This window comes from Grus americana, chromosome 6, assembly GCF_028858705.1.
Source record: "Grus americana isolate bGruAme1 chromosome 6, bGruAme1.mat, whole genome shotgun sequence".
Classification (NCBI taxonomy): domain Eukaryota; kingdom Metazoa; phylum Chordata; class Aves; order Gruiformes; family Gruidae; genus Grus; species Grus americana.
Window position 1 is genome coordinate 23,167,715 of NC_072857.1, and position 17,589 is coordinate 23,185,303.

The following is a 17,589-nucleotide window of genomic DNA, read 5'->3' on the forward strand; positions in this document are numbered from 1 at the left end:
TATTCAAGCATTCTATCGAGCTCTGCATTCATGGCTGTGTCTAAAGGGCATGTCAGCCTTTGATTCTCTCTGAGAGGTAATTATCCTTTTCCTGTCACGGAACAACAAATGATAGCTAACTACAGAGGCACATTTGCAGTAGTCACATTCATCAACTGCAGAAAAAAAATTCAATTTAATTGTGCAACACAGCTGCACATAGGCTTTTTGAGCATTTCTGTTGTTCTCCCTGTCTTGCTATTCCTCCCTCCAGATCTATTTTTTAAACTTTTTTTCTGGTTATTTTTTTCCCCCTTTTTGTCTCTTCTTCCATTTTTACTCTCTGTACTTTCTTGTTAAAGTAATTTTCCTTTGTGGCTCTCATTCTTTTTTCCCCATTGAAGGCTATGAATGTAGAAAATTATCACAATTACTCATATAATTGAGCCTCTTTGTAGCAAGTGCAACTCCAGTAGCCTTTCTCCATCATGAAAATGGTTTCATTATAGGGTTTTTCATATTCTCTGACACCATCTACACAGAGGAACAGGCGTGCAGATGAGATGTACTAGGAACAGGGTAGATCAGTAAGGTCACAGTAGGAATAATTAGCTCTGCTATGGAAAGAGCATCTAGGCCTTTTACTGCTACATAAATGTACTGTCCGTGGCTTTTAGTCACAAAAAAACTTACTAACAAATGGAGCTCCCGCCTACTACTTTGAAAAAAAGATTTGTATCAACACTACAATTTTCCATCATTAAGACTAATAACACAGAGCCTAGTATACATCAAGGGGAATAAAAAGAAAAATCTCACATTCAAGTGGCGGCTGGGTGCTGACCTTTGTTCCCTTTTTTTGTGTTCAACTTAACTCTTTACAAAAAAGAGCCACACGCCACACCAACATGCAGGTGAACTCCAGCTAGTGCTAGCAAAGCATGGCATTCAATTGGAAAATCTGATAAATCTCCATGCAGGATAATGCATTTCATTACAGATTCACTACATTAATTCTAGCTGTATTAAAAAAAAAAAAAAAGAAAGAAAAGAAAGAAAAAGAACAGAATTGAATGTGACATTGGATTTTTGCTGTGTTGGTATGGAGGTCAGTTTACTTGCAAAGTGTAAATATATAGTCAGCGCCCCCTTTGAAAAGCAGATTAATCAAAGCTAGTAGCTGTTCAAAACTACATATGAAATAGCAGGTCATTAACTTTATTTCTCAAGATTTTTTCATGTAGACAATTTAAATGTGCTGATTTGTTTAGAACTACTTTAATGCTGCCTCTGCTGAAAGATCGCCTTGGTTTGGTGAAGCTGTGTGGTTTTGGTTATTCGTCGTTTGACATTTGCATTCAGACAGACATATAGAATACATACATCAAAATCTTAAGTTTCAGGAGAGTTAGATATCATAAATACCTGAGAACAAGCACCTGCAAGCTGAAAACATTTAGGCCCATCAGAATGGAAATGTGTCTAGGCTTCCTTCATCAGTATTTCTATAAAGGTGCTCAAGTGATATGCAGAACGTATCTTAGGCACAAATAGTCAGAATATTTCCTTTTTATGGTAGGTTTGGGAATAATTATATCACAGAGGTAAGTTTGCATTCAGTATTCTAATACAATCTTTGTTATGGAAGCTCGATAGCTGACACAGTATTTCATGGATAGCAGTTCCTTCTGCCATCAGCTACAAGTTGCAATTAAGAGATTGCATGGATTCATGAGTTACTTTGCTTAGAAAAATTTGAATCTTTGCTAACCTGTTCTTATTGAAGGTGGTAGCAAAACTGTCGGTCAGCCCCAGTGGAAACAGAATTGGGCCCTATGTTCCATTTTCTTCTACCGTTTCTGACATTTTTCTTTCAGATAGAAACAAATCTAGTTTGAAATCTACTTTTTAGATAGTGAGCTTAGGTACGTGGAAGTGTTGTGAGTGTAGAGAGCTAAAAAGCATAAACGTGATATTGTTAAACCGATTTCCAACTCCTAGGAAAATATAGTAGTGACGAAAGTATTAATAAATGGTTTAAAATGTTTAACTCATAAGTATATGTTTTGATATTAATTTAGAACAATATAAAGCAGATTTAAAAAAAAATCTGTTTCTATCAGATTATGCACATTTAAACAATAAGTGGCTCAGGCAAAATAAGTCATTTTAATGTCATCTGTGATAGATTTTCCTTGACAGCTAGTGTAAATTACAATTACACTGCTTCTCTCTGCACTTGAAAGTAAGCATTGCAATAAATTATCTTTTATTTCAATCCATCATGTCTGCTTTCAGAAACAGAGAACCTCAAATAAAAGTTCAGCACTATTGTAAGAAAAATACAGTAATTTGTGTTCCAGTTTGAAACTAAAATGTACCTTTCTTTCAAAAAAACAATTGTTGGCTTTCAAAAATATTACTAATTATACCTCAACATTTATTGTCATTATAGGGAATCCCTGAACTTGTGCATTCCCTCAATCTACGATTACTATTTAAGAGAAAAATACTTTAATATTTTCCCACTAGAATTTTGTAATTTCTTAAATTAGATAATATGGTACTCTTCAAAATTAATATTTTTATCACGAGCAAACCTAGTTTAGGCTGATGCTGTTTTCAAGAATTAAAAAAAAACCAAACAAACATGCCATTCAGTAATCATTTTGCTAACAATATATCTAAGAAAAATGTGATTACTTCTAATTAATAAAAAAAAAAGATGCATTGATACAGATCCCTAAGTAAGAAAACAATTACCATAGGTCTGTTGCTGCTTTCAGTGTTTCCCAAACATGTTCACTACCCAGAAGTATAAGATAGATTTGTTTAGCAACTTCAGCCATTTATGTCATGCTGCTCTGCAAGACCACTGCTGGTAAAGTTTCATCCCTGGGGAGAGAACCTGACACCATGGGGGAAGCATTCCTAGCTGGGAATCTGTTCACCAGGATGTTCAGCCTGGGGAGCGAAGCAGTCTGTGCCATCAGTGAATTCTTCCCTTGTGCCACCAAGAGCACAGAGAGGCGGTTGCTGTCAGTGCTGAAAATGGGATTTGTTTCACTTTCTTTCTTGGCTGAGGGCTTGGAATACTGGACCAGACCTGCCTTGAGCAAAAAGTGACAACATGTGGTAAAAAGAAAAGAAAATGCAGATTTTGAGGTGTTTGGGAGTTTTCCCCCACAAAAAAAAAAAAAAAAAGGAGTTCCAGTCCTAAGACTGAATGGATGGTTTTTTCCTCTGGAGCTGGGATGCCTGTTATCCCATAGACACTCCTGGAGGTTATCTGCACTGGGCCAGCCCCCTAAGGAAATTCTTTCAACCTGCTTTTCAGCTTCTTAGCAGGAGGGATTTATCCCATTCGCCCAAGAACTCCTTTCAGGGGAGGCTCCAGAGCGTCAGGGAGAGCTTTGTAGTCAGTCCTGCCTGTTGCTGCTTTGTGGCAATTCCCCTGTTGGGCTGCTGGCAGGACAGCAATGCACGTCTCCACACTCATCCCTCCTTTTGGAGAATTAGCTGTTGTCTGGCAACATGGGAAGAGGATGCCCAGGAGGGAACTGACACCCAACTCTCCTGTCTCTGTCCACTCCTGGAAGCATGATACCACCATATGAGAGGCTCTGCCTATGTGTTTAGGGGGACAGCCTGGCCCTCGGTGATGTTCCTTTACCAGCTCAGCTGCTGCCGGTCCATCTGGATGCTAGATGCTTTGCCTGGCTTTGCTGTCAGCAAAAGAGGAGCAGCACTGCAGGTACTCTTGACTCCACAGCCACTGGACTGGAACACATGACAGCAAAAGATAAAATCAAGTACTGGGCTCATTAAATTATTATGCTTTTAATCCTGCCCAATTCACCTCTGCCCAAGCATGCAACATGGCTTGAAGAATAAAATGTGTGATGATAAATACTGACGATGAATATTTTTAACAATGATTATTCTGAAGAACGTTTTTTTTTTCTTTTTTCTTTCATGTTGTCGGTGCAGCGTGGCTTTGCTGCCCTAGCCTTCTCTCTGGAAGCAATTTGGCTGGGGCATGCCCCACGGCCGAGGGCAACTGGTAGACTGGCACATCCACCCAGCGGTGCTGCTCTCCTTTCCCACGGTGGGTGCCAGGCAGCCCAGCTCAGCCGTGCCAACTCCTGCCTCCCGCCTTCACTGCTTTCCACTTGGAATCAAGGCTCCTCCGGCTGCGTGATCGTATACTGCCTGTCTGCAAGGAGCAGTACATAGAGCTGGGCTGCAATCTTGTAAGGTTGCCTCTTCCAGGGAAGGCTGGCAAGAAAGGCCACTGCTGACAGATCCTGAGCCGGGCAATGAGACAGCGAGACCAAAATGTTGTGCTGCTGTCAGCAGCAAATGGTAAACTTGGGCAAAAATGCTCTACTCCATGACATCCTGATTTTTAACCAGATTTCACAGACTGGGAGTCCTGGAGGCCAGAGAGGCTGACCAAGATCAACAGTTCAATTCACTCTTCTCAGAGCTGTTTCAAAGTCCTTCTGCCAGCATTTTTTACAGCCTACATGTACGTTTACAGGATTACCTTTGCAAGTTGTAGCTGGAGTTAGTAACTTTGTTTTTTATGAAAGCTGGATGTTTTACTGTAACTCCACAAGGATGTAAGAGCTCACTAGGATTTTGGAAGTACTCTAAAGTAAAGCTAGTAGTTGTGGAGTGAAATGCCCCATAAGGTGCATCTGAAGCACATGCAAATACTAAAGCCAGATTGAGTTTCATACCTGCAGCTTATTTTCTCCACAGGTTTTCTCTGTATCACTTCAGGTTCGTAGACCATGTTACATTTTATGTAAAGAATACCCAGGCTCTGTATGTAGACATTATTAAGTGGTTAGGAGGGGGGCACGGGTGTCTGTCAGTGCAGATGTCAAAGCCCCGTGAGCTCCAAGATTCCCTATTTTGATCACAGACAGTAACCACTCAAGTACTGATGCCAACAGAGTTGTTCTCAAGCTGTTTGGCAAGAAAGTGGCAGAATTTGCCATTGAAATGCACAAGAACCCCTTCTTTCACTGCATGAGGAGGGGATACTGTCTTAACACTGCCTTCTGTGTGCCCCAGCACCCTGGTGCTCAGCACGCAGCTGCTACTGCCACCTTCCTCGGCACCAGCTGAGTGCTGGGGCGAGAGCTTCCCCTGCTCCCAGGAGAGTATGTAGCCATGGTGCTCAGAAGAATACCTGCACAGAAAAAAAGCTTTCTGTCTTGCTACAGAAGATGGACTTTTTTTGGGGAAAATCCTGTAATAATTGCAAAACATCTCAAAAAAAAAATGACTCTGCTCTTTCAGGGGTCAGGATTGCCATGTAAGGACATCAGCAAAGCTGATAGTCAGTGGGTTTGTTTATGCTTTTCCAAAAAGACTTGCAGAAGAAGGTGAAAGAAAAGCTTAACACATGTTGCATGGATGACTTCTCTCTCTTCAGAGAATCGCTTCCCCGTATAGGAATCATTATCCACATTGCTCTGGGCTTGGTCACCAGAGATCTTCCATTTCATTTTGTGTATGTTTCTGTGTAATCTGGCTTTCTAGCTCCTCACTGTTCCCTGTGCTTCTTCCTTGGCCTTTAGCATTGTCCTAGCTAGCAGGCTGAGTCCCTGACCCAGATGTGGGTGACATGATAGGAAGGCAGGGGAGAAAGTCTTTTCCATCTCTCCTAGGACTTTCACTGTATAAACCTTCATGATTTTTTTTCCCACGTAAATGATGTGTAAGGTAAAAGCCTGGACTTTGAATACAGCCAAATGAAGCCCAACTTCTAGCCTTATCAGTAACTCTCTTTACCAGTACTTAGGAGTTTGGGGACAGCTAAACTTGAAATTGTCATTCTTCTCCAGAGTTAATGAAAGAAATGTGATTGATCTTTGTATCAGGGCAATGGGTAGGTAAAAGCTAATATACAAATCCAGTTAAAATGTGCTCTTAAGGTCTGAACACTGCAGCATTATTAACCATTGACCCAGCTCTCCTCCTCTCACTGCCTTTTTGCCATGGTGGCAGCACCATGTCCCTCAGTTGCAGTGGCATTAAATTCTGGGACAGTGACTCACGGGCGCTGGAGCCAGCACTGCAGGGGCTGTGAAGCCTGATGTGCAAAGGGATTACCACGTACAGCAAGCTGAGGCCATTTTGCACCTGAATAAGGGCCTCCCTATGGAGTTTAACATGCTTTGATTTCTGTGAGAGTTTACAGCTTTATTTGAGTTTCTTAACTTTCCTGCTTTTACACCTGCAGTCAAACTCTGAGAAAGTATTTGTTAGGAGGTAAATATAAGTAAAGCTGAAGTTTTTAACTACCTACCTTGATTTAAAACAAATGAAGCTTTTACTGTTGTAGGCAAAATATGTTCAGGCTAAGTGCCTTCCTGTCTTGCTCCTGTTTGCTTTTAGAAATAGTGTGGGGATGATACACAGGGACAGGGATAGCTTCCTTGTCACTTCTAATCCACCTCTAGGTAATTGCAAATCACAGATTTCTGTTTTGGATGTGGGCAGCCCTCCTGGCTGAGCTGCCCCAACTCTTCTCTCTACCACTGCTTGAGTAAGAGCAGAACCTGAGAGTGAAGCCTGCAGGCTCAGCAGCCAGAGGACACTCTGCATTTCTCCAGCTCTTCTGGTTTTTAGGGATCAGGATAGGACTTTGCTTTCCCAACATGGGTAGGGATCAGTGCCGGGATGTGTTCCTGCAGGCAGCTCTCAGAGACGCTCCTCCCTGAGGCAGGCATGAAGGACAGGACAGATCTCTCAGGCAGAACTGAAATGCCATAATTGTTATGATTTGGTTTTGCTATGGTGGGGATGGGCCCATTAGAAATATGTTGTTAATTAGCATGAACAGATTTGCTGGAATTGCAGTACATTTTGGTACTGAATGTTTGCAGTATTCCAAAAGGGAACCAGTAGGGCTCTTAACTCTCCCCATTGGCAGCAGGACCCTCTTCTTGTGCAGAAAGCTTGCTGCAGGCAGTGAGTACGTGACCCAGCATGGGCTCTGCAGCTCGGGAGGAGTCGGCAAGGGCTGCGGTTTGGTGGTGTGCTGGGGCCTCGGCTGTGTGACTTGGCTGCCATTTAGCTGTCCCATCTTAAAATGACTTCCCAGTGTGCTTGTGGAAAAGGTTGCCCTTTTGCTTAGACAGTAGGGCAGGCACAGGAGCGACCAGCCTCTGTTGGCCGGCATGTTAACTCTGAAACCTAACAATGGCTCACTGCTGCTAGCTCCGATGGCTGCTGTGTTTCAGAGCGGGCACAAAGTGGTCACCGAGCACTGGGGCGGGGATGAGAGCTTGCGGGAGCCGGGTGATGCCGCTGCCGGTACCAATGCCGTGGCAGGGGCCGGGGCCGGCTAGTGGAGGTGGTGGTCGGGGTGTACTCCCTCACGGTGTCCTCTTTGCCCCCGCAGCTTCGTGGCGCGGCGGGGCGGCTTCCAGGTCTGCCCCTCCTTCGTCGGCCACGGCATCGGGTCGTACTTCCACGGGCACCCCGAGGTGTGGCACTACGGTAAGCGGGCCCCGCCGGCAGGACCCGGCCCCCCCCCCTCCCCCCCCGCCGCTCGCTCCGCCGCCGGCGATGAAATGATTCCTGGGGAGGGAGGGTAAAACGAGCAGAGCCCTCCGCACCCACGCACGCTGCCGGTCCCGGCGGGGGGTGCCGGGGAGGGGTTTCCACGCTGGCGGTCCCGGCGAACAGCCCCGGCCTCTCTTTGTGAGAGTTGCGCGGGTATTTTTGAGGACAGGTCGCTCGTTTAACGGAGTCGTCGGGGCAGCTCGGCCCCGCGGGCCGCCTCCCCCGTCCCGCTCCGGGCGGCAGCCGCCGTGTGCCGCGTTTCCGAACTCCCGTACCTCCGCATCCCCGTATCCCTGCACCCCCGCATCCCGCCCGCGCACGAACCGCGCCGGCAAAGTTTGTCACGGGACAAAGAAAAATCGCCGCTGAAACGTTAAAGTCCCCGGACCCGGCCTGGAAGGAGCTGCCGTCGGGGTGGTCCCGCTGCGGCCGGGGTGGGATCGCTTTAGGCGGGTGCTGAGTTCATAGCGGGGGCTGGCGTGCATCCGTACCTGCCAGCCCAAAGGGGCTGAGGCCAAGTGCTGGTGGCGTTTACAAAACGAACAAACAAACAAAACCACCACCACCCAAAAAACCCCCACAAAAACCCTCCCCAACAGCCATAACCGCGTTTTTATTTTCTTTTGTAGCCAATGACAGTGATTTGTTAATGGAAGAAGGAATGGCATTCACAATAGGTTAGTAACTCTCTGCTCTGGTTTTCTTTAAAGAAGCACAGATGGAGCAGCCCAGATCCGTACCGTTTCTTTATTGGGGTGTAGAAGTATCCATGCAGATATGGGGATGTCAGCGACACTGACCCCTTAGGAAGCAAATTAAAATATCATTTTAAAAAAAAGCATTAAGTAACCAATTGGGTGAAATAGCTTCCAAATGCTAAGATTTAGAAAATGAAATGTTTATTATAAATCTTACTAACTGACATATTTGACGCCTATTTTTGTCAAGGCGGAGACTCAGCCGGCACACTTGGGCTGTGGAGGATGAGAAGGGTGCGATTGTGTCCCCGAAGCGTTGGTTTACCAGCGAGCTGCCTGGTGGCTCTTGTGTCATTTGCTGCCTGCCAGAGCTGCTGTTTGGGTTTGGGGACTGCAGCGCCGATAACCAGTCACAGCCTCGCCCGCAGACTGAACGTGCTAAATACCAATCATGGAGAGCTGGTGGGGGAAAAGCCCTCTTTCTCACTGTGTGGCTAAACGGCGCGGCAATTAGAGGGAAATAAGAAAATTGTTGTTTTGCTGATTTAATGAACATTTTAAGCCTGTTTAAAAAAATTCAAATATTTAAAACTATCTGCTGTTTGTAAGTGTGGTTGGTGCTTTGGTTATTATCCACGGGGACTTAATTAAAGCTTGATTAAAATTCCCCGCTTTTACAAAAGAGGAATGGGCAACTTCCTACCTTGATATTTCATCTTCCTCTTTAGTTCACTTTTTAGTGTTGCGAGAGAGTGCCAGCCCAGGGAGAACGGGACCTGTGCAGAAGGGGAGCTACCTGCTGGGACAGCCCCCCCCCCCCCCCTTTCTTGCTTGCTTCACAGTCTGCACGGGAGTGCAACTAACTTTAGAATACATTGTTTTTCTTGTTGCAGAGCCAATAATAATGGAAGGATCCCCCGAATTTAAGATTCTGAAGGATAAATGGACTGCAATTTCTGTAGACAATAAAAGGTGCCTGATTTTATTTTATGATCTTTTCTAAGCCTTGGAACTGATCACTGACAGCTGGGGAAAAAAAAAGGGTGAGTTTTACAGGAGCAGTGGACGTGTTTGCCCTCTAATAACTGCTAAATGTGCATTTCAGATCAGCACAGTTTGAACATACCATTGTGATTACTTCAGAGGGAGCAGAAATCCTCTCTAAACTGGTGGAAGAAGCCTAAAGATGGAGCAGGGAGCGGAGGAACTCGCTGTGCTTCTGGGATTTCCAGTTTCACTCGGGACAGAGAGGTTTCTGTAATTTCTGTGGGGAGTGGGTGCTGCATAAGTTGCTGCAGGGGACAGAAAAAGCAGCTTGAGGGGTTGGCTCTGGACATCGTTCTTTCTTGTGTGTCACCTGGTGAGTATTTAATAAAAGTCCCTTGGCTTGTTTGTGACCTTGGAAGCAGGCATGCACAGCCTGCAAGTGCAAAGAGTTTGGGTTATTTGGGGTGAGGGGCAGAGAGTGGGTCCTCTCGCTTCCAAATCCTATGTGGGACAAACACGTGTCGGATGATATGGCCTGAGTGCAGCTGAGAAGACAGAGGAACGTAGTATTTTCTCTTTAGAGCTGAGCTATAGAGTCAATTTGTCTTCACTGCGATTAGCACAGTGCTGTTTCCCAGGCTGTAACTTCTGCTAGGATGGAAAAAAGTTTCCCGAGGGTGGCAGGCAGAGGCAGCAGCCTCTTCCCCCGCAGCCAAGGCAGCAGCTCTCCTCCTTCCTGCCTCTACTAATTTCTCTTTGCACAGCACAAAAAGTGATTAAAAATGAGATGCGAAGCGCGCTTATCTCGAGATCAATAATTGCCCTCCTTGAAGAATTAGCCGGTTTGGGGTAATCACCGCTCTGCGGTGCCCACGTTAGTTAAGGGAGAGGCACTTTGCAATTTAAGCGTTTAACAGAAACGGCGGAGTTTGTGGTCTGGAGGATGAGCCCCGGCTCCTGCCCGGAGTTTGGAGCTGATGGTCCTCATGCCCCGCGCTGGCTGCGGTCCCGTCCCGGGCCTGCCCGGGTGGAGGCTTTGATTTGCAATTAGCCGGTTGCTGACCGCTCCATCGGGCCGGACGTGCCTGGCCTTGGTACTTGGAGGCTACCAAAGCAGGACCCGGTCCTGTGAAATGCGGGGTAGCCTTGGAGATAAGCAAGTGACATCCAGAAGTGTCCCAGACCCGCGGCAGCAGCGGTGCGGTTTTGGTACAAATAACTTGCCCTTAATTGTAGACAGATGCGGTCCTGTGCCGAGGGCTGGCCGGTTGCGCTTGCAGGCGACCGGGGCTGCCCAGCACCGGCTCCCTCAATGGTTCAGGGCAGAAGTAAGCTACTTTCTTACAGGTTTACTCTGCTGTTTGTTTTCACTCAAGTACAGCGAGCTGTCAGCTTGAGTAGTTTCTAACAGCATCTTTTCAAAGAGCAGAACCCCCCCCCAGAACACGGCTGATACCGTGCGGCAGCCGCTCAGCTCTGTCCTCCCCTAGACGAGCTTGGAAGGCCTTAAAACAAACGATGCAGCCAACAAGTTTACAAATGCACAGAGGTTAATCAGAGCGCTGCGGCCGCGGGAGGCGAGGGACACCCGGCACCGCCCGGAGGGGGGGGATATATTTTGTTTCCCAACACCGCGCTGCCCCCTCCGAGGGGCGCTGAGGGCAGCTGGGGGTCCCAGGCGGCTTGGCAGCGCCGGGAGCCCCTGGATGGCACCGCAGGTGCTAAGCGCGAGAGATGGGAGCAGAGAACGGCTTCTCCCCATCCCCTGCCCCTCCGCGTCCCGTCCCGCGCTTACCGCGGCGTGGGGTGAGGCGGGAACGGGACAGCCCGGAGCAGGGAATGCCCCCGCAGCCCGGTGTAAGGGGGCTGCTGGTAGTCGCTGTTTGCTGTGAAGTCCCCCCCCGGTAACTCTGATGGGACTGCGGGTTTTACCGGCCGCTGCGGAGCGGTGGCGGCCAGGTGCTGGTGTTGATGGCGCACGTTTGTAATCCTAATTATGAACGAGACTAAAGAGGTGCCTCGGCTGTGAGGGGACAGCCAACGCCTCGCACAAGCCCTTCACGCAGGCGATCTGGCGGGGCAAGCACGATGAGAGACCCGACGGGGCGATCGCCCCCGCGGGGTCGGGGAGGCCGCGGCCCCTCCGCGCCGGTCGAAGCCGCGCTGCCCGGGGCGGGCGTTGCACGGAGGGCCGGCGGCGGCCCTGCTCCGGAGGACGGGTGCGAGCAGAGCCGCGCCGTCCAGTCCGCGGCGTTTTGGCGGGGCCGGCGGGACTGTGGTTTGCCCCGGGACTGCCTGCGCCCGGCTGACCGGAGGAGGTGGCGGCAGACCCGGCGAGCACGGAGCAGCCTTCCCTCCCCGCAGCCGCCGGGCTCGAGGCTGGCGAAGGTGCCGGAGCTACCGAGGCGCCCCGTCCCCTCCTCGGACAAACGCGCAGACCCGCCTCGGGTGGTCACTTACATCGCCAGGGGGGGCAGAGCCGGCTGCCGGAGGAGTCCGTGTGGGTCACACCGCCACTGCCCCTTCCCGCGCCAAGCCGCTGCGATTTTGTGAAAATGAACTTTGCGCATCGCGAGCAAAACAAAACAAAACAAAACAAAAAAAGGAGGGGTGAGGAAGTAAAAGAGGCGTTAGGAAATGGGCAATTAAAACCGACAGATCCACTAATGAAAAAAAAAAAAAAAAAGACCAGGAGCAGAGGGGCTCGGTCTTGTCAGCTTCGCACAGTCATTAGCCGGTTGCTTCAAGGACCGTCGCTGCCCGGCGGAGCCTGAACACCGTGCGGGCGCTGCCGGGGGTGCCCCAGCCCCGCTGCCGGCAGTGCCCGCCGGCGGCGGCGGGGGAAGACAGGTCGGCGCTAATACCTCTAACGACATCAGCGCCGCGATTTGTTTTGAATGTTCACTTTTATTGGTGTTCTCCCTTTGCCAAAATGTGCTTGATTACATAGATGTGGTGCCGTGATAACTGCGCACCCTAGACAGCCTAGGTGTAACCGGGAAAGTTCAGCCCAGGCCAGATCAAATCCCAGGCTGTTTAATGCTGAAAGGCTGCATGTTGCTATTAGTGTTAAATATATGGCTAATTATGCGTATGAAAATTAAACATCAGTGTTATGCTAATGGGGCCGCCTTCAGCTGTGGATCAGAGCACTTGAGACTAGCATTTAATCAAATGAATCAGTAACTAATACATCTGCACGTGTGAACTTTCACAAGATCATTTTCCTGTTACAGTCACACCGCTGAATTATGAAAGAAATAATTATCAACACTTTCTAATTATCTAACAAAGTAATTTGGGATTCATCGTGGGCTTTCTGGGGAGGATCTCCCAAGTCCCACCTCATTTACCGCTCACGCACGCGGAAGTTTTCATTTTAAGCTCAAATGCGCCGTTTGACCCATTCATGGCGATTTTTGTTTCGTTGGCTTTTGGGGTTTATTTTTCCCTTGTAAGAACAATAACGGCAATAACCGGGCGACGCGCTCCGGAAGGTGCGGGCCGCGCTGGGACCCGCGGGCCGGAGCGGAGAGCCCCTGCGGCCGCGCAGGGGGGGACCGCCCGTTTTGTCTCCGGGTCCCGCCGCCGTCTGCCGGAGCGAGGGCCGAGCACCCCGGCAGCCCGGCCGGGACGGCGGATCACGGCTGCCGTCCCCTCCGCGCGGCGAGGGGCGGAGGAGAAGGGCGGAGGGAGATGCACTGCCTTCTGCCGAGCTGCGGGTCGGCGCTCTCCGTCGCCGGCGGCGAGAGCGGGCGGGCGACCCGCGATGGGAGCGGCGGGCCGGGGGCCGCCCGTGGAGCGGTTCCGGGCAGCCGGCGGAGCGGGGCGGAGGCCGCCGAGCGGTGCCGTCGGGGCGTGCGGCCGGCGCTCGGGGACGCGCGGCGCTGCCAGTCCGGCTCTCCGCGCTCACCGGGGTCCGGGCGAGCCCCGAGCGCCTTGGACCAATCCAAAGCGATTATGCAAGACGGCGGACCAATCAGCTCCGCCACCTCATGAATATTCATAGACTTGGCTGAGTCAAAGCTTTTAGGCGAGTTTGTGTAGATCTACAGCATCATGCTTAGACTTTTCAAAGAGACAAACTCCATTTTCTTATGAATGGAAAGTGAAAAACCCTGTTCCGCTTAAATTGGGTTCTTTCCTGTCCTGAGAAACACAACAGACCCCAAAAAGGCAAGCTGAAGAGAGAACACACACACAGACCAAGCGACAAGAAATGACCATGACTACCATGCCAGAGAGTCTAAATAGCCCCGTCTCAGGGAAGGCTGTCTTTATGGAGTTTGGGCCGCCCAGCCAGCAAATGTCTCCTTCTCCCATGTCCCACGGACACTATTCCATGCACTGTTTACACTCCGCGGGCCACTCTCAGCCTGACAGCTCGTACAGCACAGCTTCGTCCTTCTCCCGACCGCTGGGCTACCCCTATGTGAACTCGGTCAGCAGCCACTCGACCAACCCCTACATCAGTTCAGTGCAGTCCTACCCCAACAGCTCCAGCCTGACTCAGACCCGGTTAGAGGAGACAGGTAGGTGCACTCGGCTTTGGGGAGGGGGGGGGAGGGGGGGGAGGGAAGGCAAGGAGGGAGGGAGGGTGCTTGTATTAAAAAAAAAAAAATCTATCGGGGGGGAAAAATTAAATTAAATTACAAAATATTAGTCAGGAGAGGCTGAGGATCACAGGGGAGCAGTACACAGAGCACACAATGCCCGGCTGGAAAAGAAATCAACCCAGATGTGCACGTATTAGTCTTCGTAATTATTTATTGCGTAGCACTATAAACAATGTATGCAATTAAGGGTAATTAAACCTAAACTGCAGCCTGTAAAAATAGCAAACTTTCTCTGGGAAGAAGCCTGGGCTGCCATAATCGCCCGAGCCTTTGTTAGCGTTACTCGAGCTTCACTTTTCTTCCTCCTCATTATTGTTATTGTTGATGTTGTTGCTGTTATTGTTACTATTGCTGCTGCTATTGCCGTTACTGCTATTATTACTATTGCTGCTATTATTATTATTTATTCTGCATCGTTTGTGGTTTGTAGGGGCCGAATCGGAGAAAAGCACTGTGGTAGAAGGAGGGGAAGTTCGCTTTAATGGGAAAGGGAAAAAAATCCGCAAACCCAGGACTATTTATTCCAGTTTGCAGCTGCAGGCTTTGAACAGGAGGTTTCAGCAAACTCAGTACCTGGCTCTCCCCGAAAGAGCCGAGCTCGCAGCATCTCTGGGACTCACCCAGACCCAGGTACAGCTCCGACTGAGCAGGTCTCTCTCCCCATGTCCTCTCCCCGTCCCCACAGCCGGCGTGGCAGACCCCACGCGTGATGCAGACGAGTCTCAACCGCAGGCAACGGGGCCCGGCCCGGCGCTGCGCCTCCGCGGCGGGGCGGGCGGGGGGGGTCTTGCCCGGTGATTTGGCATCACAAAATGGCAAAGGGCATAGCAGCCACGAGAGGATAAGGGGGAGAAGTTGGGGGGGCCGCCGGGTGCGGAGGTCCGTCGGATTTCGGAGGGAGGGGGATGATGGACCGTACCGAGGGATGCTGAGTCCCGTCCCGTTCCCGTTTGCAGGTGAAGATTTGGTTTCAGAACAAACGCTCCAAATTCAAGAAGCTGATGAAGCAAGGAGGGGCCGCCCTGGAGAGCAGCGCCTTAACCAACGGCAGGGCTCTCTCGGGCAGCTCGCCACCGGTGCCACCGGTGTGGAATACCACCTCTGCCTCCGGTAAGGCCTCGTCGGGGACCCCGGGCACCTACATCCCCAGCTACACGTCGTGGTATCCTTCGGCCCACCAAGAAGCTATGCAGCAGCCGCAGCTGATGTGATTATAAACACATTTTCCCCTACCGCAAGCACTATCGGTCCCTAAAAGAATTAAAATTATTACGGGGAAAAAAATTAAGTAAAATAAAAGGAAAGGGGAAAAAAAGGAAAAAAAAAAGAGGGGGAAAGAGAGAGGAAAAAAAAAAACCACAAAAGAAACCCAAGCAAACAAACAAACAGGAGGTCTCTTGCCCATCCAGCCATTAGGACGCTGCACTGTAGCTCGGTGCAGGAGAGCACAGATGTGATGCGGGCCGGTTCCCACCGCTGACAGCTGACGGAGCGGCCCCGAGCACCGCACAACAGCCTGGGAGCAGAGCGAGCGCCGGCCGCGGCTTTCTGGGACAATCAGAAAAAGATGTTTGGGGGGGGGGAAACCCTCTCCTCTGTCCTGTCTGTCTGTCTGTGTCTGTTGAAATGTAGGTCATTTATTTACTACCCCGATCTGACGGTCTCTTCAATTGCAAGGGGGAAGGAAGCTGTACGATTTCCAGAGCTTCTTTCCCTCGACATTTTCTGTACCTTTCACTACTCATCTGTATATTTTTTGTTGTTGTTAAAAGGGGAAGACAGGGGTTATATTTATTGACTTAAATTACCACTATGAGAGTGCTAGAAACAGACGGACAATCCGGCTTGCTGAGTGCACTGTTCGGACGCACAGTTTACTTTACACAAAACCACACACGGTCCCCCGGCCCCGGCCTCCTCCCCCCAAAATAAATCACCACAAGAGAAGGATGCGATTTTTAACTTTTACAATAACTTTTATACTTCGCTGGTGTGGAGAGGTTTGGTCCGAAAGATTTGCATTTCTCGCGTATTCAACAAAGGAAATAAATGCACATTGTTTGGTACTCTGAAGTGGAATCGCAGCAGCTGCCGAGCGCTTTTGCTGAGGTGAAGCAAGGCGCGGAGGACGGATCGAGAGCCCCGAGGGCGGCGGCGGCGGGGGGGGACCCGCCGGGCGGGCGGGCGCACCCGCGCAGCTCCGCGCAGCCCCGGCGAGGCTTCCCCGCGGCAAGCCGGCCCGAAGTCGAAATGCACAAACCGACGTGCAGGAGCTACTCGCTGTACATATTTTATTCTTAATTATTATTATTGTTCTGTAAACATGTTGCACAGATTTAGCCTTTTTTAATTATTATTATTATTATTATTTCCGTTCTGTTTCGTGTGGCTGTAAAACATGATGCTTTGTGTACTGAGATCTTGACATTTTACTTGTGAAACTCGAAAGATGTGATAAACTGAGCTCGGCTGTGTTTAGTGTTCTATATGTCAAAGTTTAGTTTTATATTGAGAATGTTAACTTATTGCTTTGTATCTGGGGAAGGAAAGAAAAGAAAAAAACAAAACACACAAATCTTTGTACATAAGTTATAAAGTTTCTTTGAGACAGTAAAATTATGGTTTGGAAAAAGAGACACGCGTGCTCCCTGTCTCGTAGCGCGGCCGGGAGCGAGCCCCGGGCCAAGCTCCGCGCTCTGCGGCGGGTCGGCGGTCGTCCTAAGCGAGAGGCGAGGCGGGAGTGCGCCGGAGCAGGGGGGCAGCCTGTTCCCGGGTGGGCCCGGCCCGGCTCGGGCCGGCGGCGGCGGACGTCGCGAAGGGCCGCGGGACGCTCCGCGGAGGGGCGGCTCGGGGCCGGAGGGAACCCGGGAGCAGCTCCCGAGCCGGGAGGGGATGCGGGCGGGCCGCCACAGCCCCGGCCCCCGCCCCGACAGCCAGGACGGCGCATCCCCTCGGCGGCGGGGCCGTCCAGTTGCCGCCCCGGGTTTTCCAGCGCCGGGCTCAGCCGTGCCCGCTCCCCGGGGCGGCCCTGCGCTGGGCGCAGCCCGCAGCCCCTACTGGGGATAAAGCGCTGCCGAGCGGAAGAGAGTCGGGAGCGGCTGGGTTTGACCGGGTGGCCGTGCGCGGCTCTGCGCGCAGGTTGCGCGGGGGAGCGGGTGTGCCGCCCCGTGTGGGCAACGCTAACCCCCTGAAACACGCCGCAGCACGCACCCACTCCTCAGTGCGCGGGGCCGGCGCGCAGCCGGTGCGCGGCAGCGCAGCATCCGCCCGCGCGCGCAAGTGCGGCGCGGCGGCCCGCGGCGTCGTGCCCAGGGCGGCCCGCGGGGGTGCTGGATCCGGCCCGGAAAATACTGCCCAGCTCTGTATTTCCCGCGGTACCACGGCCCGAGCCCGGTCCCGAGCAGCCCGAAGCCCCGAGCGGAGCGGGAGCGGGGCGGCTCCGCAGCGCCCAAGACCCGCGCAGCTCCCGCGGCGGCTGCAGCCAGAGACCGAACGCTTTTGACCGGACAGGAATGGGGTGGTCAAGCAGCTCGGAGCGCTTTAAAGATATATTAGCTTCTCCTAATTCAATAACGTCTTCCTAACAGTTCAAATAGAGAAATTATTAGTTTTCTCTCAGCGAGGCGGTCTTGAGTTAGAGTCTACTATAATTGTACATTTGAAAATGTTAATCTCAATACAGGCCTAATTAATTCTGCCTTGTTGCTGACAAGTAGTTCATC

At 50.6% G+C, this 17,589-nt stretch overlaps 2 protein-coding genes across 2 annotated transcripts in view; both read left to right on the plus strand.

Annotated features, from left to right (window-relative positions):
• Nucleotides 1–11,688, plus strand: part of METAP1D (methionyl aminopeptidase type 1D, mitochondrial) — a 52,498-nt gene extending 40,810 nt beyond the window's left edge. Inside the window, exons 7-10 of the mRNA XM_054829416.1 lie at nt 7,403–7,500; nt 8,196–8,243; nt 9,158–9,236; nt 9,370–11,688. Coding sequence (XP_054685391.1) covers nt 7,403–7,500; nt 8,196–8,243; nt 9,158–9,236; nt 9,370–9,448 — 304 coding nt within the window. The 3' untranslated portion in view covers nt 9,449–11,688. The remainder of the gene's footprint in view (nt 1–7,402; nt 7,501–8,195; nt 8,244–9,157; nt 9,237–9,369) is intronic.
• Nucleotides 11,689–11,828: 140 nt separating this feature from the next.
• Nucleotides 11,829–16,494, plus strand: DLX1 (distal-less homeobox 1). The gene is made up of 3 exons (XM_054829336.1): nt 11,829–13,783; nt 14,298–14,497; nt 14,824–16,494. The coding sequence occupies exons 1-3, from the start codon at nt 13,471–13,473 to the stop codon at nt 15,076–15,078; spliced, it is 768 nt and encodes a 255-aa protein (XP_054685311.1). The 5' UTR covers nt 11,829–13,470; the 3' UTR covers nt 15,079–16,494.
• The last annotated feature ends 1,095 nt before the right edge of the window (nt 16,495–17,589 follow it).

What these genes read in the sequence shown, in the direction of transcription:
- DLX1 (XM_054829336.1), top strand. Translation starts at nt 13,471, where the DNA reads ATGACCATGACTACCATGCCAGAGAGTCTAAATAGCCCCGTCTCAGGG. An exon ending in GACCCGGTTAGAGGAGACAG is followed by an intron (nt 13,784 to 14,297) that starts GTAGGTGCACTC and finishes TGTGGTTTGTAG; the next exon opens with GGGCCGAATCGGAGAAAAGC. An exon ending in TGGGACTCACCCAGACCCAG is followed by an intron (nt 14,498 to 14,823) that starts GTACAGCTCCGA and finishes TCCCGTTTGCAG; the next exon opens with GTGAAGATTTGGTTTCAGAA.